The following is a 27,694-nucleotide window of genomic DNA, read 5'->3' on the forward strand; positions in this document are numbered from 1 at the left end:
TAAATAAATAAATAAATAAATGAAACAGTGGCAGATCTTTTAGGCAACACAGGGCCCCACTAAATTACTGAGAGGGTGTTATCCTGACTACGAAAGAACCGCCATGTAGCTCACACTCCAAAACTGCCCCAAAACTGATAAACCCTGCCTCTTACGGAAGACAGAAGCATGAAGGCTGGCCTGATTGCTCGTTCTGAGCCTGGGTCATCACGACTGCACAGTGAGTTATGTCCTTTATATGCTAACCACTCTCTATCCACTTCGTGGCATGGGTACATCTTGGAGCATCCTAACATTCACACAATCAACAAATTATAGAAAAGGGGTGTTTATAAAATACGTGACTTTTATGAAATCATTTGGATAGTGTTACATGCATATGGTAAAAATCCAGAACGTAACTGCACAGGCGTACTTGTTAGAAAATAGGAAACCTTGACCATGGTACATACTCCCCATCCAAACTGGAAATGCTTACTCTGTCTACAACAAAGCCCAGGGCTCTGTATTCCAGAAAGTTCCTTGTACTCCAGGATTTGCTGTGGATTGGGAAGATGGTCCTGTAGAAGTCAACCATCTGGAGGTGGCAGGGTCAACCAAGTGTGTGAACAGAAACAAGACAGTCATGTCTAATGCTGGGGAATCTGAACACGGGTTGACCTACTTATTTCCGTGGTTCACCCCCTGGAATGGTTCATTCATTTGCTGACAGGCACATGCCCCGTCACTTAAGAAGTCAGCCAACAAAACGTATGGGGTTAGCTTTCCATTCGTACACTCAACCCCCATTCCTCCATAAATTGCAGGAAATAGTTCTCATGTTCGTCCTCTGGCTTGTCAGGTGCCTGGCTCTTATAGAGTCTAGACAAAAGGCCACCCTCTGCCAGCCGGTCTCTCTCATAACGTCGGTATTCCACAGACTCCTGGCCAAAGCTAGGTAAAGAAGGGATGCACAGCCTGCCAGTGTGGGGGTCCCAATCCACCAGTGTTGTAGATGACTCTTCCTCTGGCCCCTCTCCTGAGCCAGGATGCTTCTGTCCCAGGGGACGTAGGTCTTCAAGAGGCGGACCAAAGTTTGCTGAAGCTGCCTGTGGCTCAGATAATCTCCCTGTGCTGGATGCCTCTTCCTGTCCACAGAGCTGGTGGTCTTCGGCCTCCCTGTAGAAATCAGTTGGGACACTGTACTCGGGCTCGGTGTCTGCCTCCGGTGTGGGCATGGTGCCGCTAAGCCATTCACGCTGGCCTAGGCAAGCATTTCTGTCGCTTCGCTCAGCACCACAGACATTGTCCATCAAATGCGAAGAGTATCCTAAGTGTTGTCCCTCCACCTCCTCCAGATGGGGTTCCTGGCTCCCATGGAGCTCGGGGTCATTCAGGCTGGAACTATCACTGCTTTTTCCCAGTAAGCTCATATCCTTTTGAGAACATTTAGAATCATCCAACATATCGAGGGTGATAAAATTGAACGTAATTGTTTCAGTAGGTTCAAAGAACCTTTCAGTTTCATTTCCGTAAATCAAAACCTGCAGAGAGAAGAGAAGGAACTTCATCTTTTCACTTCGGAGAGAGATTACAAACAGAGCCAGCTAGAACTTCCGGTGTTGCTGGATAGTGTGAGACCCTCTCTTACCAACTCAGCAAAGAGAATTAGGCTCGGCCTATAGAGAAAACTTCACTCCATCCACAAAACACAACCAGAAGTGAACTGCATCACTGGTGAGCATCTGATGTGAGGTTCGCGGGGTGGGGGTGGGGTGACTGAAAAGGGGGCTGCTGGTGAGTCAATCAAGTTCTAGAATCTTCTCGATTCTTTAAGATTGAAAACTCTGCTAGATGAGGACTGTTGATGAGTAAGGCAGGTGAAAGCGTGTTCTGTTTGCCATTAGTAAGCTGGGGCTGCCCAGACCACTAGCCCTTTCCTGGATAGGCCATGGATATGAAATGTACGCAGGCATAAACATAGGATTCAGAAAGGGAGTATGATGTTTTTATTGTCTCCTTGACAGTACAGAATCACCTGGGAAGGAACTCAATGAGGAACTTACTTTTTTTTTATATTTATTTATTTATTATGTATACAATATTCTGTCTGTGCATATGCTTGCAGGCCAGAAGAGGGCACCAGACCCCATTACAGATGGTTGTGAGCCACCATGTGGTTGCTGGGAATTGAACTCAGGACCTTTGGAAGAGCAGGCAATGCTCTTAACCTCTGAGCCATCTCTCCAGCCCCAATGAGGAACTTTCTATGCTTGGATTAGGTTGGTCTGTGGGCAAGCCTGTGAAAGATTTCCTTAGTTAAGCTGAGGTGGAAGGACACACCCTGGACGTGGTCAGCATCTTTCCGTAGGCTGGGCTTTGGAGGCATTAAACCATTGTTCTCTGTGATATTCTGCTTCAAGCTCCCACCATCTTCCCCCATTCCCCATGATGGGCTGTAATGATGTGGGATTCCCATCTGTATTCTATAAATATGTTTTATTGCCAGTGGTTTATAAAGAATCTGCTTTGGGCCCATGGCAGCACAGAATGGGGTAAGGTGGGAATTCCAAGAGGAGATAGGGTAGAAAGAAGGCCGAATCAGAGAGACGCCGTGTAGCTGCAGAAGGAGACAGATGCTGGAGAACTTTACCTTACCAGTAAACCATGAGCCTCATGGTGATACATAAATTAATAGAAATGGGTTAATTCAAGATGTAAGAGTCAGCTAGTAAAAAGGCTGAGCTAATATAAGCAGTGTTGCAATTAGTTTTGTGTGATTACTTTGGGTCTGGGTGGCTGAGAACAAACAAGCAGCCTTTGTCTACATTGTAATTTGGAACTATGGGCTGAAACTCCTTTTCTCAGAAATCGATTTAGTCAAAGCACTCTATTACAACACCAGAAAGGACTGGGCACAGGAATATAATGTTCAAATTGTGCTAGGAAAAGAAAAAAATAAGCAATTCATCTGCTAGTTTATGGGAGATTTTTTTAAAAATTCTAAATCATGTCAAGAATATACAAGAATAAGGAAAATCAATAAGGCCCCAATAACCCCAGACACTCTGGAGGCTAAGAGAGGAAAGACCATCTGAAGCGATTTAGTCAGACCTTGTCTCAAAAGAAAAGATAAAGAATTGTTTGGAGATGGAGCTAAAAGGCGGAACTGTCTGCATGTGCAGGGCCCTAGCTCCACCCTGAGCAACACAGACATAATTTTTGTTCTGCTTTGGGGTACATGGAAGGTGCCTGTTATTGAAGGAAGCATTAGTGACAAGGTACAATCTTCCTGTCACCCCGTGACATGCTTTCATTTAACTGCTGAGCCCATGGGGTCCTTTTCACCAGATGGTCCCAGAACATCTCATTTGCTTCTTCATCTTGCTTCCTCTTGCAGTGTATGCTCAAGTCCTGACCATGTGCCTCCTAAGTGTGTTTAGATTCCAGAGTCCAAATCCCTATCCCCATACCCCATTCTCCTCTTTGAGACTGTCATCTTTTCTCCCCTGGATAGCGTCTTAGCTGTATTTGCTTTACTAGAACAAGTTGCTTTTATTTTCTACAAGAAGATCTAAAACAAAATGGTGGTCATAGCATTGCAGCTCAGAACCTTACTGAAAATTCTCTGAAGACCAAAGAAAGCTCAGTCCCGAGAACAGCACCAAATACTCCCGCGACACAGCCCAGTGTCGGCTCTCCAGTGTGGCTGCTCACGGAGGACACAATAGGCTGGTCATATGACAAACTTTCCCAGCATGCTATATGCCTCCCTTTGCTCTGCTAATTTCTCTGCCCATAGTAAGTGTCCCAGCTCTTACTTTCATGCCCTTGAATATGAAAACGGATCCTCCATACTAAAGATTTCAGGGCTTCCTTCTACCCCATAAGTCCTCAAAAGCTTGTTTTCTTTTGTTTAACCTTCATGTGTTGTCTCTAAGAGGCTTGAACTTGGAGAATGACAGAGAGATCATGACTTAAATTATCTGTTTATTCCACAACCTTATCTCAAGCACTTATTAATTATAAAAGTGTTCCAAACCCGAGGAGGGTTTAGTGTTGGTATATCTGTGAGTGGATTCAGTACAAAAGCTGCTTTTTGTTGGGTTTTGGGGTACAGGGGGTATCACCCAGGATGGCATACACACTATGGAAGGATTCTCCTACTCAGCTGCTCTCAGCTCAGAATGTGTTTTAGAATCCATCTAAGCCACTTGGCTCTGATGTGAAACCATATCTCTTCTGATCCTGCTCTTCTCTCTTTTTGTTGTCAGAACAGTCTTGCCCCATGCCAAGCACTCACCAAATTCGACGGGTGCTTTTCTTTGCCAACGTGGATGTAACGGTAAACTGAGTAGCCAATCAGAGAAAGAAGAAAGACGATGACGGACGTGGGCAAAACATACCAGAAGATGACTTTAAACTTCAATGCTGACATTCGAGCTGTTAAAGAAAAATCACAGGTCAGGACTGAACAGTTGTGTTTCTCAGCTAGACGCCGAGAAGCTAAGTAAGTAAGGGGTCTCATAATTTGCCATCTCTCTGACCATGAAGGTCTCAAGGCACTGTCAAAACTCACCCATGTCTTTATAGTAAGTCTGCATTCCCAATATAAGACATTAGGCATTCCAAAATCTTTTCTAATGCTCTGACATTGGTCCTGGCTCATGTATGTGAAAACCCATGGGTCTGTCAGCCTAGGAATTCACAGCTCTTCAAACCAAGCAGCAACGCCCTCTTTAGTGAAATCCCTAGTGCCAGGCATGGGAAACCTCCCTTTGAGTTAGTCAGGCACCTTTGTGAAGCTCATGGGGACTGCTTGGAAGTTGTGCCGGTTAACTTTATATGTCAACGTGTGTAGGCCATGGATACTTGCTAAACACTATTCCAGATGATTCTTTAGACGTTTGTAGATGAGATTTAGCATTTTAAAGAGTAGATTTAGAGCAAAGAAAATTGTTCTCTATAATGTAGAAAAGTCTCATATACTCAATTAGATGCTCTTAAGAAAAAGAGACCAATGAGCCTGAAGAGGAGGAAATTCTACTCCCATGTGGCATTTGGGAATGAACTACAATGCCAGTTGTCCCTAGGGTCCTCAGATTGATGCCTGCTCTAAAGATTTTGTACTTTCCAGCTTACACAATGACGAGAGTGAACTCCTTAATATCTCTCTTGTGTCTATATATATTCTATTGGTTCTGTTTCTCTGTAGAATTCTAAAGTGCTGCAGAAATACACACTGGGCACACGCTTGCACACGCATGCACACACACACACAGACCATGCAAATTTAGTACAAACCACAAAACCCTTGACATCCTTTATATACTAATAAGATCAGCCAGTGTGTCACAGGAGTGTTCTCATCCATGTGGATGTTGGATGCTGTCTGATGGAAAGAATACAGTGTAGCATCTATCTCACTAACTGCCATTTACAGATGTAAATGGGAAACGGATGTGTGTATGATGAGAGTGATGGGGAGAGAGCGACCACACCAGTGGGAAAATCCATTAGGGGCATCCCTTGAAGCCTCTTTTACTGACTCCAGGGTCCGCAGAGAGAGTGCTCGTTGGCTTACACAGAAATGTGCCAAGGCTGTGGTGCAAATGCTGTGGTTGTTGGATACTTGTCCTACTTCAGCTGGGACCTGTTCTGCTTTAGATGGCAGCTCAGCCCTCAGCACAGCCCCTGATCTCACTGTGAGACCAGGCTGATCCTGGCCTAAGAAGATCACCACAATTTCTGGCATTTAGTGTGACATAACACATTTGCTACAATAAACCTGATACATTTTGTTTTCACTTGGGGGGTTTAGTTGAGAAACTTCTGGAGCAGAGATATTTTTCAAGGCATAGTCCCTAAAGAGATAAAATTGATTATTTTTAAATAAAGGAAGCAGTGTCTTGGAAGGTATGCTCAGTCATTGACTGGGTGGGGTATTATGGGAAACTTCAGTACTAGATATGGTATGCCTGTATCTGTTCCTTTTACTGCACTGGTGAGGAAATTGGGTTCCATGTTCTTACAGAGAAGATGTTGGGTGAGCTGTATTTAGTTGTCTTAGCTCTGCCCGTTGAGTAAGCAAGCTCCATTGGATGGTAGGTAAATGACCTGTTATTGGCACTGATCAAACTGTTAGGAAACACAGCACTTATTCCAGACACAAAACTGATACCTCCAGCCTGCTTTGGGTCTTTTTCCTGCTTGCTTGGCATTTGAGTTCTACTTGTATATTCGGGTAGAGCATCCTTTCTTGCCAAAGAGATGGCATGGTGAAGTGAGAGTCCCAGGTACAATAGAAGGGAAGAGGAGAGCAACAGGGTGGAGGTGGGGCACGGGCAGTACTGGGCCTGGGCCTGGGCCTGGAGGCTCTTTTTTTCTAAATTTCTAGACAGGGTTTCTCTGTGTAGCCATGACTGTCTGGAACTTGATCTATAGACCAGGCTGACCTCAAACTTAGAGTTTTACCTGCCTCTGCCTCCCAAGTGCTGGGATTAAAGACATGGGCTTCCACCACCCATTTCGCATGAAAGTTCTTAATTCTGTTTCTCAAGGTAGAAAGCTCTGTTAATTGGGGAGGATGGTTGCCACTGGAGTCCTGGGCCTTGCCGACAGTTTTCAGATGTTGTGACAACCCTCCCTAATAGTGACCAAGCTCAATGGCAGATAGTTCAATGCATTTAGAGAAGTAGACATTGTACTACTGTTTCAAACCTGATATTCATAGACTCTATCTAAACTGTCGTACTTTTTGTTTTATCAGCTTTCTTTCCTGAAGCTAGCTAAAATCTCTCACAGCTTACCTTTCAAAGTACTGAAGCACTGCTTTTGAGAAGGCAGAGGGAGGCGAGGGGGCCCTGGGACAAAAGACTCCACATGGATGCAGTATTGAATGCTTGGTTCCAGCCAGGTGATCTCCAGTGTGCTGTTGGTGATGTACTGGGACCACTGGAGCAGGGAAGTGCAAACCGAGATTAGAGCCAAAGATCCCAGGACCACCCCAGGTCAGCTCGAGGAAGAAGGGAAGGGCCAAGATGCCACCAGATCCTTCCTGTCATAAATTATAAGCTTTTACTTTTCTCAGTGTATTTTTAAAAATGTATTTTCATTTAGCTGAGCAGAACATAGTTAGAAGTGGGCCCATTCTTAAGGTAGAGTTCTTGCTTAACTTTGTCCTGCCTTCTTGCTCACATATATATATATATGTGTGTGTGTGTGTATACATATATGTATGTGTACATTATATAGCATGTTATATATTCATATATCTATAATCCCTGGAAAGTGTCTGAGAGATGATGTGGCAGTAAAGAAGCGTCCCCAGGTGAGATGCCCGAGTACCCTACACTCCGACTGTGACATCATGCACTGTTAGCAGTGCGCGTCAGCAGGGAAAGGCTGGAACTCTCCTCAGCTCTCATTTTATCTTGTACAATATCTCTTCTGAATAGCATCAGCTACCACCTTCTCGGAAGAGAACTGAAGCAGCAGAATTGCCCGTGCTTGTGGCAGCACAGAAAGGGAGCCCAAAGGACAGACCCCATCCCCGGCAGGGCTCACCATTCTCGATTTACTGTTATACACAGACACGTTGTACTTCAGATTGGAGTATATCTGTTGCATAGAGACAGGGTCATCTTTGGGATTTATCTTCCACTTCTCTGGTGCTGTCAGGACAATAGAGATGGACTTCTCGCCCGTTTTCAGGACAACCTCTGGCGGGCCAACTTGTGCTTAGAGGAGAAGACGGTGTTAGCATCTTCAGGCATGAAACAACCCTGAGATAAAGTTACAGCACAACCCTTCTTGGATCAAAGACCTAAAACCACCCTTTTATGGGAGATCCTTTCACCATAAAAGCCCAGAAGCTCTCGGCAGGCCCAGCATCTCTGCTGCAAGGACTCTACTCAGTTTGTGGCTCAAAAGCCGTCATTGGCCTCAGTGTAAATAAGTGAGCAGGATTGGAGTTCTGGAAAACTTTATATATAGACACTGAAGTCTGCAAAAATCTTTTCTAGATTATTTTTAAAATTATTTTTATTTTATGTGTATGGGTGTTTTGCCTGCATACCACAGCACACTCATTGCCAGTGGAGGCCAGAAGAGGGTGTCGGATCCTGTGGAACTGAATTAGACGTGGTTGTGAGCCACGTAGGTGCTGGCAACTAAACCCGAGTCCTCTGCAAAGAACATGTGCTCTTTACTGCTGAACCATTGCTCCAGCCCCTGACATTGAAATGTAAACTTCATGTTATTTTCATGTGTCAAAAATATTGTTTTTTAGAAGCTATTTTAAAAATATAAGTAGCATTCTTTGCTTATGCCCTGTTGAAAAACAGAGGAGCCGGATCTGACCTGAGGACATGGGACATCAACCTCTGACAGACCTGACAGACCCCTAGAAAAGGGACCACCCCCTGGGGCCTCGGTGGCCTTGGATGTTTCATTATGGTGGCCTTGCCTGCATCCCTCATGGTTGGGTCAGTCACATATAAGGGGAAGGAAAAAGAATGGCAAAAAAAAAAAAAAGAAAAAAGGAAGGGAAAATAAAGAAAAAAGAAAAAATAGCAAAAAACTAAAAAGCAAATAGCAAGAATATTGCGTTAATTCTGAGTTACACCTAGAAAAAAACAGCACAATACCACGTTTAATAAAAATGAGATTTTGCAGTGCAATCAGAGCACATATCCATGACTTACTCACCCACAATATATTTTTGAATGCATAGCCTGTTCTATGATAAAAAAATGATAAGACAAAATCAAAGTTTGGTATTAGAGGCAGCTGTTTTTAACTCGGAATCTGAGAGAGACCTTAACGATACCTTGGCCAAACCTATCAATCTACAGGTTTGACTCTGGGGTTCACCCACATGAAATGCAGGGCTGGTTCTCAACCTGCTCCACAGACCAGAGTCAAGCAGACCCTTTTCCCTGGGCAAAGTTGCCCATGAGGCCAGAGTACCGTGCTAGGAATCCAGATTAGAACATGCTCAGTGGACAGCGGTGTTACTCACTTTCTAAGAAAGGATAGAACCGTCCCGTCTCAGCCCATTCGGAACACTTGGTTTCCCAAGTGGCCTGCACCTTGGCATAGTACTGGTGCTCATAGTCTGAGGTCTCAGCAGAAAGATCGCAGTAGGTCCTGCTGATGCTTCTGCATTCGGACACACTCAGCCATTCCTTCTGCCCGTATCTGCCAAGAAAGAAACGATGATTTAGTAAATGAGGCCCCTTGCAGGTTTTACAATTTAAAAACATCATTAAGAAAAGTGGATGGGAGACTGTCTCTTCAGCAAAACACAGATGCCTGTCTTTCTGGTCGACCGGAATCCCCTTTGGCTGTTGTCGATATTTTTATTAGCTGTCAGGAGCATGAGACAGAGTTTCTATAAACACGTTGCTTTTCTGTGAATTATAATGTGGATAGTGCAGCCTGAAAGCATATTGGAGTTTCAGACTTCAGCGACAGTAACATTTTTAAATACTGTGCGATCAGTATCTAGTAATTAAGTTTTTAGTCTACTATATATCACATATATGAGGTTAGAGTGATGGATGCATTAAGGAAAGTTAGTCTTTTTTATTGGAAGAGATATTACTTTGACATTCTCATAAAATTTAAACTTTACTAAGTATTAAGAGCCTGGGGGAAATTTTACTAGGATGCAGCACGTGAGAGTGTACCATCACCATATTGCTACTGAATTGAGAAGGTTGTTTATAATTTCTTGTGGTTGTTGCCGTTAAAATACCAACATCCAAAGAAAATGGGGAGGGGAAATATTTTCAGTACTTCTCAGATTAGAGAGACTGCGGCATAAAACGTTCAGTCGAGTGATATGTCAGTCGGAGAGACAGGGTCGCCCCGGAGGCTACTGAAGGGATTAAAGCAGGGCTTTGGGGAACAAGCCAAAAGGCACGGTTTAGAAGGCCAACCAGTCATCTCCAGAGAATGTAGTGTGTGGTGGTCGCCTCTAGAGGGCAGTCTGGAGGAGTCGGAAGTGGTAGTGAGATGAACAAGAACTTGTAGGAGCCAAGACCAGGTGACTGAGTGCATGCAAGAGATCACACACCGAAGATGATGAAATACATCTTCCCAGTTAGGGCAAGAGCAGAGATTATAATTTATCTGATAAAGATCACCAAAGAAGAGTGAGTTTGGGAAATTGGGGAGGGGAAGGATAGGAGGAGGAAAATCTAATAAATTCAGCAGTGCCAGGCTGAGTTTGAGGTGTGTTAAGAGTCTTCCAAATGCAGGCACTCTGGGTTCAAGAGACAGGTATGAGTGGGAGGTAGTGATTTTGGAGTCAATGCTCAAATTGCTCGTGGATGGCTTAGGCAGGAATACCCAGAGCAAAGTCTGCATTCAAACTTCAGGAGCACGATTGAGCATCCTTTGAATATATACATTTACACAATGGTGTGCTATACAGCAGAAAAAAATAATGACATCTTGAAATTTGCAGGCAAATGGTTAGAGCTAGAAAACATCATTTTGAGTGAGGTTAAACCAGACCTAGAAAAACAATTATCACAAGTACCCATTCCTAAGTGGTTTTTAAACATAAAGCAAAGAAAACTAGCCTACAAATCACAATCCCAGAGAACCTAGACAACAATGAGGACCCTAAGAGAGACATACATGGATCTAATCTACATGTGAAGTAGAAAAAGACAAGATCTCCTGAGTAAATTGGGAGCATGGGGACCATGGGAGAGGGTTGAAGGGGAGGAGAGAGACAGGGAGGGGAGCAGAGAAAAATGTAGAACTCAATAAAATCAATAAAAAAGATTAAGGAAATAAAGTCTCATAAAGTGGAAACAATGTTTTATAGCAGTGTTGCTTTTGTGATTACTTTATGGGCAAAAGTAGAGAAATTTAAGAAGGACAAAGGTAATTAAAGCTGTACAAAAAAAAGGTTTAGGAGCATTAAGGGGGGCCACAAAACAGACTTGGGAATAGCAGCAAGAGGGGCGAGTGGAGAAGCATTCATAACAAAAGTCTTGGGAAGAGTTTGTCTTGATAAGGAGGGTTTGGCAACCTTCCTGAGTATTGCCAAAGTCATCAAAAATGTGGCAACAGAGTTCTGAAGCAAATCTCTTTTATTCCATAAATGCCACATTTGCAAAAAGATGTTAGCAATGCAGTCAGATCTTAATCATCTTTTCCTTGCAGGTTACCAACCGTGCCTGGGGACTTTCTGATTAATGATAAAGGAAAAATGAATCTGTATTTACATAGATAGTTACATTTTGATTCAGTTCACAGAGCACACTAAGGCACAGAAACAGGTTTTACCAGATTATACCCAAACTTCTTTGTTAACTGTGCATTTGGCTGTTTACCAGTCCATACCATTCCAATTCTTTCCATACAAGATACCATTTATGTTACTCAAAACTGATCTACTGGTCAATTTCTTCTTATTGTTGTTTTTGGTCTTTTGAGATGGGAGGCTCATGCGGTCCAGGCTAGTCTTGAATGCACAATGAAGCTGACAATGACCTTGAACTCCTGATTCTTTTGCTTCGACCTTCCAGATGTTAGGATTAGGAATATGGGCTCATGTTGCCTTCTTAACCTGTCAACAGGTCTTGACTTGAAGTGGGGGAAATGCTATCATTACTTCCTTTGTATTCCCTTCTGTAAACTGCCTCACTCCACCAAAGGCAGGGCACCTTTTTACCATGTAGATGCTGACCGAGAAGAAAATGCCGGTCACAGATACCTGCTTGGGAGACCTGACAAATAGTCCAACCCCAATCCTGTGGGGGCCTTGCTGGTCTCCATCTATTTCTAGTAAGCTCCAGTGTCTATGAATGCCTGTGATGAGCTGAGGCTGGTACTCCAGGCTTACACATTTCCCCCTATTGTAGCATGCCCAGGAAGTTGAAGAAGGACGCAGGAAGTGGGCTTCCTTGTTCTTGTCCCATTATTACAGAGCAGAAAATTGAAACTCAGTACAATGAAGGGATCCAGTCAAGTTTGCAGAAGTAGCAAAAGGTTTATCTGGAATTGGAATCACTTTCCCCAGCACCAAAGCTGGTGTTTTGGGTGCTCTGCTGTTTTCTACACTAAATTATTTTGTGAGTAAAACTGAAACTTTAAACATTTTTGCTCTGGAAACAAACCTCACTAAACACTATAAAAGTGTGTACCACGCTCAAGGTTGCTTGGGCAAGCTCACAACCTGGCCACAAACCCAGGACTGTCTTGACTCCAGCACTACACCCATGTTCCTGTCCACTGGTACATACCCAAGTGCGTCCGAACACTCATGAAGCAAGTGTCTTTTTAAGTACTCCTTTTAAAAAGTTGAATAATTTAACTTATTTGTTCTCATACGGCAATGATAACCCTGACTATTATTTAAAGTACTTTCAGAAGCCCTGGGAAGTCTACAGGACAGAGCAAGCTCTTTGCCCCACCCGGTGGGAGGAAGAGTGAGGAGAAGCTGGTGAGCTATCACTTTCTGTGATGCTGAGGTCTTCCTTTAAACACCAGCTCCTGACAGCATCCTTGGAGGTGAGAACGGGTTTCAAGACAACGGCCAAGGAGTATTTCCTGAAGTTTCCATGATCAGAACTCATTTCTCAAGGACAAAAATGGTCATTGTCACTGGCAAATGTGGCACATGCATGTGTTTTAAAGTTCAAACCATCATACAAGTCAGGAAGTATAACCAAGGGAGAAGCAAATCACTCTAACTCATTAACCAGAAACATTTGGTGTAAGTGATGCTGGGCGTTTTATCCTACTTATAGAAGGAAGATTAGACAGCTACGTGGACAGAAATCAGGTCATACCTGAAGCGGGTTTCTAATAAAGCAATGGCTTTACTTGATTTGAATCTTAATCAAAAGGAATGAGGTAAAATGAACAGAATTGCTGAAGTTCAAGTGTTCTGTCACTGTGAGAAATATTAGTTTCTCATGACCTTTGAAGTAAGGAAAATGGTTTTGAAAACCACTGAAAGGTTAGCTAATGAAACGATGATGTGCTGTCGATCCTTGGTACCCATAGGTACCAACTCTGTAGGTTCAACCAACCGAGGATTAAAAGCATTGGAGAAGGGATTGCATCTTTACTGAACATTTGCCGTATGGCAGTATTTAATAGCATTTACACTGGTAGCTTGTGTACACTGGTACACACTACCCCGGGGGGCTTAAAGACTATGGGAGGGTATGTGCAGATTATAGGCAGATGCCATGTTGTCTTCTAGAAAGGTCTGGTACAACTGTGGAGGGTTTGGAACCAGTTTCTCCTGGATGCCAAGAAAAGATGAAGTTCTACTTCCTGTCACAAATCAGTCTAGAAAAATTCTATAAACAGCCCTATTTCTCAGTACATGTCTTTAATCCTGGGTCTTGAGAGCTAGATAGAAGAATTGGGGGGGCATCTCAAAAACAAGAACAAGGACGAGCAAACAGAAAAGGTTATGCTGTTCGTGTACTTTAATAAAACAGCACAGACCGTTACTCTGAATTCTTCGCTTACTCCCATGGGAAAGGTCTTGGAGGAACTTTTTATTCAAACTCACTTTCCCCTTCATGCTCAAATTAGGTGTTATCCTAATCTCTCACTAGTGCTTTGAATGTGCCTGGCTACCTGTTGGCTAATCAGGCAAGCCTCATCTGTCATAGACAGAAAGCTGTAGAAAAGATCCCAAATGAAACCAACAAAAGAACGAACCCTCCCAGCCCACGAGACCCTGAGAACTGTGGAAAGACTAAAATAGTATTTAAAAGTCTGAGGTGTAGGCGTGGGATAATGAGCTTTTCTGTGCAGAATTTTAAACTTCTACTTCTGTCAAATACTTCTTTATCAAATGTATTATTCCCTCTGCGGGAGCCCCTGCCTGCCTTCAGCTCCTGGCCTCCTGGGGGCTGGTGTGGCTTATGGCACTGCGGTGAGGTCATGGTCAGCGTGGGCTGCCAACCATCCTCTGCACCTCCTTTCTTCCTGCCTCTCTTGACTCTAGGGTTGTCGCTGCACTGCGACCGGGCCCCCATGATGAGCTGTCACTTCAGCTCCCCTTCCCATGAGACTCTGCGGCACCTAACTGTGGCTCCTTAGGGCTGTCTCACTGGTTTCTAGCTGTACCCCTTCTCAGAGTGTTGGGCCAGCCTTTTGAGCACTTTGGCACTTATTACTGAGGAATTATTTTTACTTGTAGAGCTCGAGTGGTAGCCATGTGGGGCTGGAGAGATTGTGCAGTGGTTAAGAACTTTACAGCACCCACACCAGGGACTGGGGAACTCAGGTTCCAAGAGATCTGGACCCTCTCTGGTCTTCACGGGCACCCACACATGTTTGATATACACTCACACAGACACTTACACATGCAAAAGCACATACACATCAAGAAAATCAAATCTTAAAATAAATAAAAAGCAGTTCTTTAAAAAAAAGTGCCGGCCAGACGGTGGTGGCGCATGCCTTTAATCCCAGCTCTCGGTAGGCAGAGGCAGGTGGATCTCTGTGAGTTAGAGGCCAGGTTGGTTTACAAGAGCTAGTTCCAGGACAGACTCCAAAGTTACAGAAAAACCCTGTCTCAAAAAAACAAAAATGGGGGGCTTGGAGCTGTTTTGCTTTTGGCGTCTGTGGTTGTTTCACTCGGGGTTCTACAGTATTTGGTTTGCTTGCTTCACGGTTGGGGGTTCTTTAGTCTCTGGAGATGAATACTGTCTTGAGTATTTTGGCTTCTTCCATGATTGGTTGGTAAAGGGTCCTGGAGGGCAGGTGAAAAGTATCCATTTGCTGCTATGTTTAGTAGGATTCACTTAGAATTCTGCTTTATTTGAGCTAAGAACCCTAATTCCCATAATCTTAGAGGTCTCAGAGTTGGTGGCCTGCTTCATTTGCATACACAAACTACCTCTCTAACCGACTTCCTTTCTCCACTCATTTCATCCATTGTAACTTCGTCTGTGTGTGTGTATGCATGTGCGCCAATGTGTGCACACACGCGCACGCATGTACCACAGTGCGCCTGTGGGTGAGAGAGGACACCTGGCTGGAGGCAGTTCTCTCCTTCCAACATGTGGGTCCCAAGAACGGAATTCAGGTCCTGAGGCTTGGTGGTAAGTATGTTAACCTGTCAAACTATTTTGCTGGTCTCTTTTCTCAATTTTTGTAAGGTATCTCCTAATGCTCTGGCCTGAATATTCGGTGCTTCTGGCTCCTCAACAAAAGCACTTTATAATTTATTATAATAGCAAAGAAAAAGGAAATGTCCAAACTTTTCTTTAAAAGAACTTAATGCCATAGAAAGTTTACCATTGCATGATTAACAGGGTCTGAATCTCATATTTATAAACTACGTGTAAGGAAAAGCAGCAACTTACATGAAATACTGCACAGTGTATGTGACTTCAGCTCCGTGTTGACCGTCGGGTGGATTCCAATGCAGGACATTCTTCATGTTGATAGACAAGAAGGTGATATTTGTAGGTTTAGGCAAATCGCCAGGGACACAAGGAACTAGAAAAGGAGTGGAGAGGAAGTGGCGTTTTAATGGAAGGAAGAAAAACTTAATCCTTATAGTAAGTGGCTGACCTTTAAAGATGGCCCCAATGCCTTGGACCCTGCTTTTCTCTTCAGACTCAACCTGAGAGGATGCTGCGGGTCGGTTCATCCAAGAGCAAGTAGCTAATGTGACTCAGGAATTAAGGTTTAAGGTCATCTTGAAGTTTCTGCTTTTTGTGCTTTTAACCTCCTGAGTGGCATGCAAAATGACAGCCATAGTGATGGAGAGACCACGCCCAGAGGTCATTTGAAGGAGACCCAGTCCCAGCTGAGCTCCGGCCTGAAGTAGTTGTGCCCACTCCAGCTCCCCCGCCATAGACTGAAACTCCATGCCAAACCACGCAGCGGAGCCCCAGGAGACCCTGAGAACCGAGAGCAGTATGAGCACACAGATCGCAAGCAGTTGGTTTGAGGGCAGTTTGCTATGCGCCAGCAGGAAAACGAACAGTCTAGCTTTTAGAGTTAGATAAAAAACCCACGAGTCTGCACTGGAGGCCATGCTCACTACACAGCCAGCCACTCCCCATTTCCCACCACGACCCAGCGTGCGCTCTGCTAAAGCCCTGTGCGTATTAAAGCACAGAGTCTGTCCCTACCCTGCTAAGCTGCTATCTTCTCTACAGTGGGGTGACAACTGCTGACCCCCTGTGCAGACTGCATGCCTGTATTAAAGATTTAAACAGAAACTAGCTTTACAATTTTAGGATTATCATGCTGGTATTATTCAGATCTGAAAGTTAATTGAGAAGCCTGGGAAAATGTGCTTTATGGCTATACAACCAAAGTTTTATTTAAGCACGGATCATTTTAAAATACACCATTATGGTATTAAAGACGAGAAATAAAATTTCTGATCCATATTATTGAAAGACTGGCATTAGTGGAGGTTGGAGTTTTGACTGGATTCACCAGCATATATAATAAGACAACAGACAGAAAAACAGTCAGTACAAGGTTAAGTTACTCATTTAGTATGTGTGTGCATGTGTGTATGTGTGTACTTGTGAGTGAGTGTGTATACATGTATGTTATAGTGTGTGCCTGTGTGTGAATATGTGAGTGTGTGTGCATGCATGCATGTGTGTGTACATGTGTGTTAGTGTGTGCCTGTGTGTGCACATGAGTATGTATGCATGCATGTGTGTGCACATGTGAGTGTGTATGCATGTGTGTGCATGTGAGTGTGTATGCATGCATGCGTGTGCATATATGAGAGTGTGTGCATGCCTGTGTGTACATGTGAGTGAGTGTTGTGTGTTAGTGTGTGCCTGTGTGTGAACATGTGAGTGTGTATGCATGCATGTGTGCATGTGTGTGCATGCGTGTGCATATAGGAGAGTGTGTGCATGCATGCACTGTGTACATGTGTGTTAGTGTGTGCCTGTATGTGCACATGAGTATGTATGCATGAATGTGTGCATGTGTGTGCATGCGTGTGCATATAGGAGAGTGTATGCATGCATGTGTGTACATGTGAGTGAGTGTTGTGTGTTAGTGTGTGCCTATGTGTGAACATGTGAGTGTGTATGCATGCATGTGTGCATGTGTGTGCATGCGTGTGCATATAGGAGAGTGTGTGCATGCATGCACTGTGTACATGTGTGTTAGTGTGTGCCTGTATGTGCACATGAGTATGTATGCATGAATGTGTGCATGTGTGTGCATGCGTGTGCATATAGGAGAGTGTATGCATGCATGTGTGTACATGTGAGTGAGTGTTGTGTGTTAGTGTGTGCCTATGTGTGAACATGTGAGTGTGTATGCATGCATGTGTGCATGTGTGTGCATGCGTGTGCATATAGGAGAGTGTGTGCATGCATGCACTGTGTACATGTGTGTTAGTGTGTGCCTGTATGTGCACATGAGTATGTATGCATGAATGTGTGCATGTGTGTGCATGCGTGTGCATATAGGAGAGTGTATGCATGCATGTGTGTACATGTGAGTGAGTGTTGTGTGTTAGTGTGTGCCTGTGTGTGAACATGTGAGTGTGTATGCATGCATGTGTGCATGTGTGTGTGTGCATGCGTGTTTATATGTGAGTGTGTGTGCATGCATGCCTGTGTGTGTACATGTGTGTGTGTGTACATGTGTGCAGGAGCTCAGAGCCAAGGAGAGCAGAGAAGGCACTGGATCCTCTGGAATTTTAGTTACAGACAGATGTGAGCCACACCATTGGGTTCTGGGAACTAAACTCTGGTTCTCTGTGAGAGCAGTAAGTACCCTTAGCCACCTAGCTACCTCTCCAGCTCCCAGTTTTTATTTTGAAACACTGGAAAGCTCACATAATTGTTCTGTAAGCCAAACTCTGTCTTAGAGGATCTATTTATGGAAATCCTCTGAAAGACATAACGAAGGATTGGGAAGCTACCACAAACAATGGGAAGAATGCATTTTTCTGAAATAGGTTCTGTGCCATGAGATGGCTCACTGGGGAAAAGCTCTTACGGCCAAGCCTGCGGACCTGGGTTCAATTCCTGGGACCCACATGGTGGAGGGAGAGAACCAACTCTTAAAGGTTGTCCCCTGGACTTGTGTGCCCTCGCAGGTCCGCTGAAATAAATAAAATGTAATAAAAAATAAAATAGACTGATTCTTTTATTGAGTGTGTGGCAGGGATGCGGATAGGATCCTGGGCTTTGAATATGCGAAGCATGTTCTGCATGCCTGAGCTATCGCCAAGACCAGTGATGATCCATGAATGAAAATAAATGAAAGAATTTAGTATTAGCATGTAGGAATCAAAGCATTAACACCAGAGAGATTGCAACATGCCATGTAATAAACAGTCCGCCAGATTTGGTGAGGAACTTATCCTTTTGTAAATATACATATTCTAGTCTATAAACCTGGAAAACGTAAGATTCGATATTTGCAAATGAAGCTTAGGAAATCAAATTTAGCCCAGTCACTGACATGGGGTCCCTTGATACTTGCATGAATTAGCTGGAACTAATATCAAGGAAAGGAATTAGCTTAATGCTTTGGGCAATCTTTGGCTCCGATTACCTCTATATGATAAATTATAATACCACAAGGCAAATAAGAAAAAGAAAATAATTATTTGTCCTAGAATTAAACTTTGCAATATTATCCTGATTCTAAGCAAGATAAGCTCTTCAACATCTGGGGGACTGAGGGCGCATAGCTGTGTGTGCATGCGCAGTGTTTGTCCTGCCTCCCACTTTGCACCTTGATCACTTTTTAAAATAAAAAACTAAGAAAGTTAAACACTAAAAAAGAAGCGCCGTCAGCTTAACCAATCTCCGCACACAGGGCTAGAGAGGTGATGTCTCTGAAGGGCTAGCTTGACCTCACACTTTAGCTCTTCAAACTTCCCCTTGGGAACACTTTGTGAAAACTGATGCTCGCAGGTTCTGTAGGATATAGATAATGTACAGTGTGCAGTTAGCAGTGATTTAATTTCGTGCCATGGATTAGGAGGCCTGTGGATTAATCAGATTTTTGAACAGGGAACAAGGAATGCAGATAGGCAGTATCTCTGACCTAAATAAGTCCCGGTCGTTCAGGACAGAGGAGCCGCTTTAACAAAAAGAAGCCTCTAAGATCCTTGTAGGTCTAATTTCCCGTGGAGCCACAGTTTTACATGGCCCTGGCACATGTGGAGTGGGAGGTATCCCAGGAGAAATGAAACTGAAATAAAACCGCATTCTGATGACACTGATGAAAGAAATTGCCAAAGCAAGGCTTTAGAGATGCAATCGAAAAGGAGTGGGATATTCTGATGTGTAGCAACATGATCTGGAGATACAGATTTCAAGTAATCTTAGATCTTACAGCGCAGGCACATTGCCTCAAAGTTTATATGCATAAGCATCATCTTCGGTAACAACTAGTCTCTATTTGACTTTAAAATAAGTAAGCAACCCACAAACTAAAGATGCCTAAAACGTGCCCCCAAAAGATTTAGGAAACATTAGGATTAAAAAGAATGGATTGTTCATTTAAATTAAATTTGGTGGTTGTTACAAGGCAATAAAGCAGTTTTATTCTTCTGAAATGAATTACACTCTGGAATACACTTTCAATCATTATGTTCACTCATCAATAGACATCTCTCTCTTCCTTGTGCATATGGTATATTCATTTGTGTGTTCATGGGTGTAAGTGCTCCTGAATGAGTTGACATATGAGGGCTCTCTCTCTGTCTCTCTGTCTCTGTCTCTCTGTCTCTGTTTCTCTCTGTCTCTCTGTTTCTCTCTGGTCCTACTCTAACTTGGAACTCATTGTCTAGACTGGCTGTCTAGTGAGTCCTGGGACCCACCTCTCTCTTCTTGTCCCTTCTTCATGTTGCGATTACAGGTGTGTGCTACCATGCTTGGATTTCTGCATTTTTATACATGCTGGGGATCTGAACTTGGGTACTCATGCTTTGAAGCAAACACTTTATTTACTGAGCCATATCCCCAGCCCCTCAACAGAGATCTTGATTTGTATTTTGCCATTGTCCAAATGGACTTTCACAAATGCTGGGCTAATTATCAAGAGGGCATCAAACTCTGGTGATGATCTGTTTCTGAGTGTACACAGCTTTTGTAGAAACACATTTAAAGTAGATGTTTCTGTCGTACTTACTATTTCTCTAGCCCCGCAGACTCACCACTGGGGCCAACGTTATTTGTTTTATGGCTTAGGCAGAAAGTATAGCAGTTTTGGATCATCTCCTTGTCAACGAATCCAAGTATTATCCAGGGGGTGGCCCCATTTGAGCAAAGTAGGTCACACCTTATCTCACCATCTCTCCAGGATGCAAAACATATTCTTTGTTGTGGCAAGGCTTGCTGTTTCCCAAAGTGTTTTTATCAGAGCACAGTAAGCCATGCTAATCATCTTCACTCAAGCATAGTACATTTTGTTCCTCTGCTCACAGACTGCTTATTTCCAGAAATGGATGCTAAGCAGTGGCTGTGGGTTAGTAGTTACTTTGTCTATATGTACCTGCGATACCTTTTGCTAACTATGGAATTTTCACGATTTGTCTTTGGCCAGTGACAACAAAGGGCTCTAACTACAGGGAATTTAAGGGTTAGGAGTATTCTCCCAGCTGCTTGCCCTTTTGGTCCAGGTCTCATTTCAGTAGATGATGGGTCTTTTAGGGACAACTAAAGATGGTAAGCTAAGCGACTGTTTTGACAGTGAATATAGTCTGTACATAAACCTCAACTTACACGAGACTGCACAAAACATACAAGTTGGAAAAATCTTCATATCTTGATGACAGGCAAGTGTGTAATAGAAATAGTTGCTTAGGTTTAGAATCATTGTTGTGATGTGTAGTGTGTTTTGCACAACCAACTCAGCCAGGCTCCACAGAAGTCTTATGGTAGGCACTGCTATCATCCTAACTCTACAAATAAAGCAGCTGACGCACAGAGAAGTTAATGGCATAAGTTCATGTAGTTAATGTGAAGAGAAATGTACTTGCGCGTACACAGTCCCCTTTAAAGACCACTCACTCACCACCATTGCAAAGCAGTTATACCAAGAGAAGTCAGAGCTTATGGGAAAGCATGTATATTCTATGACATCGATATATAAAATAATTTAAGTATTACAATGATTTGATACAGACCTGATCAACACACTAAAAAACACCCACCACATCTTATAATAGAAGGTCTTTCCCTTTTCCTCTCAGAATACTGTCTTCCATTTCCTTCCACATCTGACCCAGAAGCATGCAAGTAGGAGCTGTCTACTAGTGTGCAGTATTAAACACATTCCCCAACAGCGTGGTGATGGCAAAGGCAAGGGTTCCTAGACTGTTGTGTCTGAGTTTAGTCTAAGTTCTTTTAAGTTGATGAGTATATGATCTCTACTCATTTGGGATCACAATAAAACTGTATATTTCTAAACGTTTCACCTTAACCTTGAATGTTAGATTATTGCCTTTCACATTGACCACTAAAGTCAGTTCCCCCTGTATGAATATGGAATACCGGTTCATCATTTTAGTTATTCACTTCATTTATTACTTTTTGTACTACAAGTTGAATTGTGTCCTTCCCTTCTCTCTAGATAGGCAGAAGTCCTAATTCTCAATGGCTCTGGATGTGAGCTCATTTGGAAACAGGTTTGGGGCAGAAACTCCATTAAGCTGGGGCCACAGTGGAGCAGCATTAGCTCTTAACGCAGCATGACTGGTGTCTTTGCAAAAACACAACCGTGTGAAAAGACACAAAGAGAGAGGGAATCATGCGATGATGGCAGCCACGGCTTGGAGAATGCATCGGCATGCACGTCCAAAACTCCTTGGGATTTCCAGGAGTTAGGGGAAGGATAGACATAACATATTCTGAAGGCTTCCAGCAGGAGCTCAAGCTGGCCAGCACCTTGATTTTTAACTCATAGCTTCCAAACCATGAAGGAATAAATTCTGTCTTTTCAAGCCCTCCATACTGTGGAGCTAAAGCCCGGGACTACTCTGAGTATATCTAATCATGACTAAGAGATGAATTTCTGTCTTTATAGAGCCTCTGGCCACTGAAAAGAAGGAAAAAAACCTAATCATTGAATTAAGCAGATAAATTCTTCCACAGTGATGATCAGACTCGCAAAGGGTGTCTGTCACCCCTGTGAGTCACAGAGCATTGGTTGGACAGGGATTTAGGGAGATACCTAGGCTTGGGAGAGCAGCATTCCCAACAGAGACTCTGGCATGGGAAAAGTCATCTGAGAAGACAGGGCTCTTGCCGCTGTCTTCACATTTGAAGCACAATGAGAAAGTGGTCCAGCCTCATCAAGCAGGAGATATCATAAGCCTATTTATATCCAAGTGGAGGCCTCACTCTGGAGGGTGTTGAAAATGCGTTGAAGGGGATGGATAGAAGGAGGTGGAGACTGGTGAGACTATCCCAGCATCATCCCAGGGAACAGACAGGGCCTCCACCAGGATGCATGCTTGGGGTTGGCAATGGACCTCAAGCAAAGTTGGGCCAGTTATCCAGGAAAAGCCCTGTGGAATCAGGTGAAGACGTATCAATGAACTCGTATCCCTTTGTTGTTTCAATAATACAAAGGAAGAATTAAAAAAAAAACAGGGTTAATACTTTTTTAAAACAAGACAACAAAATATAATTTAAAAAGGAAAAACATGCATTAGGGAGATAGCTCACTCAGTATAGTGCTTGGCATGCAAGCATGAGGATCAGAGTTTGATCCCCAGCAGCTATGTGAGAGCCAAGCGTGAGGTTCTTTATGTCTGGGCTTGCTGACTAGCCAGCGTGACTCAACCGGTGTGTCCAGCTCCCCGTGAGAGATCCCTGTCTCCATAAACAAGATGGACAGGTCCGGTCGCACAATACGTGGCCTCCATGTGTATGCATACGCATGTGTACACACACCCCTCCAAGGAGAACATGCACACCCACACACTCACCTACTCCTACCTGCATCCCCCAAAATGAAAAGCAATCTGATAATTAATGATTCTTTGGTGGTTAAAGGAAAGAGCTACAAAATTTTAGGCAAAATTTCAAGTTAGAAAACTAGAAAGATCCTCCTGCATAAACAGTCTTGTTGGAATGAGTTATTTCTCTAACCAACTACTGCTAAGACAACCTAATTAATATTAAAGTAAAAAAATAGGCCACACCCACATTGTTTATAGGAGCCACTTGCCAGTTTAAGGGTAAGAAAACCAACACCATTTCCATAGATTATGACTTGAAAGCATAACTGATTTTCTAATAAACCGTCACTGCCAAGGTCGGTACACAGATTCTTCATGACCAGTCCTGGTCTCTGTCTCTTTGCTGTTTTCCTAAGGCACCAAGTTCACCAGCCATTTCTAATCCCCCTCCACACCACAGCTCAGTCTGCTCTTTCAGGTCCTTAGACATTAGTGTTCTATGCCTGCCGAGTCTTTCAGAACTAAAACACTCTCAATACTCTATCTGTGCATCGTTTGCTGAGTGTCATCTTGTGCTATTTTTAGCAATATTATTATGGCATGGTGACATATATCATCAGTGTGGTCTCCATGCCACTGAATGTTCATGACTCCAGACAGCTGGGTGGAATGTGTTGGACTCGCTACTCTCTTGACTCCTGTGGAGACTAGATCCCTTTGACTATTCGAAATTGAAAGGACCTCAGCAAAGCTGTGAGGGATTGGCGGGGAAGTTTCTGTCAACTGCATGAACTTTAAAGTAAAAATCGATTGTCTATACTTGTGAACTAACTCTTATACTTTGGTGCCAAATATGGCCCCGTTGGTATGCTAAACCCGAGGGCTCAATGTTATATTTGAAAGTGGGGCTTTGGGGAAGTGGTTAAATTATACAGGCTAAGTCTCATGGACACTGTTGATGTCCCTGCCTCCCTTTTAAAGATCCCAAAGAGATCCATCTTGCCCTTTACCCGAGGAAGATGCTAAGCTGGCAGACTGTGCATTAGGGAGTGAGCTGTCACCTGTCACCAGAGCTACTAGTGTCTTGATCTTGGACTTTCTCACCCCAGTCTCAAGAGCTGTGAAAAATTAATTTCTGTTGTTTAGAACCCCTCCCCCATCTTTAGTGTGTTCTAGCAGTCTGGACTGATGAGGACAGTTGTCTTTTCAAAAAAAAACACCAAGCTCTGCTTCATCTGAGAAACACCTCTGCAATAAGAAGTCCTGTGTCTGCACTTGGGTCCTTCCAAAAAGAGATTGGGAAACTGAGACTTACAACCCATGAATCTAAGACAATTTCATTAATGGAAGTTGATTGACTGAATGATATAGTAATGGGGGGTTGAGCCCAGGTTTTACAGTTAGGCAAGTGTCTTACCACTGACTGAGATACAATTTCAACCCTTTAAAATATTTTTTAAAATTTTGAAACAGTCTTGTTAAGCTGTCTGAGCTGATCTCAAACTTGCGGTTCTGCTGCTTCAGCCTTCAGAGTAGGTGGGGCTACAGGCATTCACAGCTGTGCCTGGTTTTGTTAAGTGCGTCTTATAAAATATGGTTGCTACACTGTTTCTAAGAGACATCTGGGATGCAGTTCTCTAGGTATAGCAGGATGGTATGTGGTATTTTCCTATCGCCTTCCAAGCTAATAATACCAAACGGTATTTAATAATGTTGCAGTTTAGGGTCTGGAAAGATGGCTCAGCGGGTAAGATTATTTGGGGGTCTTGCAGAGGACCCATGTTCAGTTCCTACCACCTACATGGGGACAGCTCAGAACTACCTATAATTCCATCTCTAGGGCATCTGATGCTCTCATCTGGGTTCTGGGGCACCTGCACACTATGCAGGTGTGTGTGTAATACATAATGAAGTAAATATCCTTAAATGTTGTGGTTTTAATTTTATACTTGTAAATGTGTTGCTATGCTGCATAAAACATTGATAGTGCCACTGGACACTCACAAAGAGTGCCTTTCTCCAGGACAATGCATGAAGAGCCAGGCCAAGCAGCCTCTGGGATTCCTCCCAGTTCCCTCTTTTGAAGTTGAGGCATTCTGACTTCCCCAGCAAGGATTTTGTGTTCAATAAGCCATACGAAACAAATGGAGACTGGGAGGGGCCGAAAGCAGCCACTTCTGGGGACTTATGGGAAAGCACGTTGCTCAGGTCTGTGACTAACTAGAAACATCTTGACACTGAGGGCATCCTGCCCAGCCTTGCCACCCCCCAAAGTTTCCCAGATGCCCAAGCCCACTCTATTCTTCTAAACAGGAGCAGTCAAGAATCACAGGGCTCTTTTAATTGACAGAAGGGGACACCATATCTTGAGGACTTTGAATGTGTCATATGACAAATGCGTGCCTTGTTGGGAACCAAACCGAGCAGGGACCTGCCAGGCTGACAGGATCATGGCGAGGGGCAGACCCCAGACTCACTTGGGCATCTCAGTTGTGGTGAAACAGCTTGAGCCATCAAACCATTATAGGTTGATTTATAGCTTGAAATCACCTGGGTGCGCATACACGGCACTCAGGAGCAGCGTGACCTACAGACGCTCAGCAGCTGTTTTCACACACACACACACACACACACACACACACACACACACACACACACATATATATTTAATGAAGGAAGAAGAGCCTATGATAAGTGGCAGGTCCATGTTGTAAACTCATTACTCAATGAAGAAATACCTTAATAGGGAAGACGCAACACGACACAAAACACACCCCTCGGCCCTGAGTGAGTTTGCTTCTGCAGAAAACAAGGTTAAAAGGAGCTTGAGGAGAACAAGCAGAGAGGAAGACTGGCCCGTTTCAGGAAGCCAAAGTCCTAATGACTGCATCCTAATGGCCAAAGAACAGAACAGGCGCAACCGCTTTCAAGTGGGTTATCTTTAGCACTGGCCTGACTTTCAGCACGCCGGAAACAAAGATGCTTTCCGTCTCAAACTGTAAACCATTTCTCTTAACTATATTAGCTGCTTTCTCTTCCTTTCCCACCTAATTGCATAAGAAGTACCTTGAAAGGTAAGTCCTCCAAACAGCGCTTTATGACTCAGTACTCACCTGGGAAGAAGGACATGCACTTCCTAGTTGCCTAGCTGCACGCTTTGGTGCTAATATCCATTCCTTTGAACTTGATTTTCTTCTAGCCACCATCCCTGCTGCTATTTCTCTGAGTACTCTTTGTTGTACTCGTGCGTGCCTCAGTTTCTCTGAACTGTCCACTCTATAAGACACTGCCCCTTGCTATATCTCATTGGTCTCTAATAAGAGTTTTCATGAGCGGGTCAGAGAGGTTTTGGACACACACTGGTGCCTACGCCTAGATTACCACTTATTAGTCACACATCTAAGTGAGTTACTTAACTTTCTATCTCCATTTCTTCACTCGCAACAGTAGAACAGTCAACCCACCTCCTAGGCTTGTCCCAATGATGGCAAAGCATGGTACAAAGAGAGCTGGGTAAAATAATTGTTAGCTTGGCATCATGCTACATAGTAACTCTGCTCATTTTATAGCCGGTTGACGGTAGCCCAGGGAGGGTGGAGCAGTTACTCAGAGTAATTCAGTTACTTGGCAGATGCATAAGCCCCAGTGTCCTTGGCAGGGCTCTCTTTGCTAGGACACTCACCCACGGCCTTCAGAAAATGCTCGGAAGAACAGCACTGTGGAAGCCAGAATTACATGATCGCTCTGTTTTGCATGTTATGGACGGTAGCTTCTAGGGACAGCAGAAAGCCAATGAGGGGCTTCTGGGCTTTTAGTGGCTGTAATTCAAGCTTTGCACATCTCTGCTTCCATGGGACCTTGCAGAGTTCTCTTGTCTTCCTGTAAGTGCCTCAATCCAGCCTAATTCCAAAGTGGCTGGGTCATGAGATCTTCAAGTAGTATCTAGGAAGATACCATTTCCAAATGTCATATTGTGGGTTTGTTGATGACCTGAGTTTTCAGATATTTGTTGCACGAATTATAAAAACTCAGAGACAGATACCTCATCTTCAAGCTAAAGATCAGAAAACAGAGCAACGAATCACTAGAGAGAACTTCTATCTCCACCAAATCTTCAGATTGAATGGGTGAGATCCTGTCTCCATGAATCCTCAGACTCCACACTCCAGTGAGTTCCTGTCTCTTCCCTTTTATATTCCTCTCTCAGCCCAGCCATATCACTCCTGACTCTACCTCCCTAGAGCTTGGATTAAAGGTGTGTGACTCCCAAACACTGGGATTAAAGATGTGATCCACCATCACCTCGTTCTGTTTCTGGATCGATTTTGTGTAGCCCAGGGTGGCCTTGAACTCACAGAGATCCATCTGCCTGTCTCCAGAGTCTTGTGATTAAAGGTCTGGACCACCACTCCCTGGCCTGTGTGGCTGACTAGTGTGACTGCTTTGTCCTCTAATCTCCAGGAAAGCTTTATTTATTAAAACATAAATAATATACCAGTATAGATATTAGTATCAGCAAATCCGCCGCTGCATTGACAGAGTTAGAACTTTTCCAGGAACAGGGTGGGAACTGGATCAATAAGCCGCCCACTTCATACTTATTCATTAAAATTAGCACGGCCTTTCAGGAACTGTGTTGAAACAGGAAGTGGGAAACAGCACCTTTATTAAAAAACCGCATCTTAACACGTGTGCCTTCTCATAACTGTTTGTGGTTTGATTCAGTGCTGCAGAGGGCTGCAGACCACAGTGGCTTGTGGAGTCTACCAATGACCTTGAGGTCAGTCTCTACCCACAGAGGTC

At 43.7% G+C, this 27,694-nt stretch overlaps 1 protein-coding gene across 1 annotated transcript in view; it reads right to left on the bottom strand.

Moving 5' to 3' along the window:
* Nucleotides 1-331: 331 nt before the first annotated feature.
* Nucleotides 332-27,694, bottom strand: part of Il20ra (interleukin 20 receptor subunit alpha) — a 39,765-nt gene continuing 12,402 nt past the window's right edge. The window contains exons 2-7 of the mRNA XM_075959282.1: nucleotides 15,339-15,474; nucleotides 9,002-9,180; nucleotides 7,546-7,718; nucleotides 6,789-6,933; nucleotides 4,283-4,422; nucleotides 332-1,523 (exon numbers count right to left, since the gene is read on the bottom strand). Coding sequence (XP_075815397.1) covers nucleotides 759-1,523; nucleotides 4,283-4,422; nucleotides 6,789-6,933; nucleotides 7,546-7,718; nucleotides 9,002-9,180; nucleotides 15,339-15,474 — 1,538 coding nt within the window. The 3' untranslated portion in view covers nucleotides 332-758. The remainder of the gene's footprint in view (nucleotides 1,524-4,282; nucleotides 4,423-6,788; nucleotides 6,934-7,545; nucleotides 7,719-9,001; nucleotides 9,181-15,338; nucleotides 15,475-27,694) is intronic.

The sequence above is a fragment of the Microtus pennsylvanicus genome, chromosome 1, assembly GCF_037038515.1.
Source record: "Microtus pennsylvanicus isolate mMicPen1 chromosome 1, mMicPen1.hap1, whole genome shotgun sequence".
Taxonomy (NCBI): domain Eukaryota; kingdom Metazoa; phylum Chordata; class Mammalia; order Rodentia; family Cricetidae; genus Microtus; species Microtus pennsylvanicus.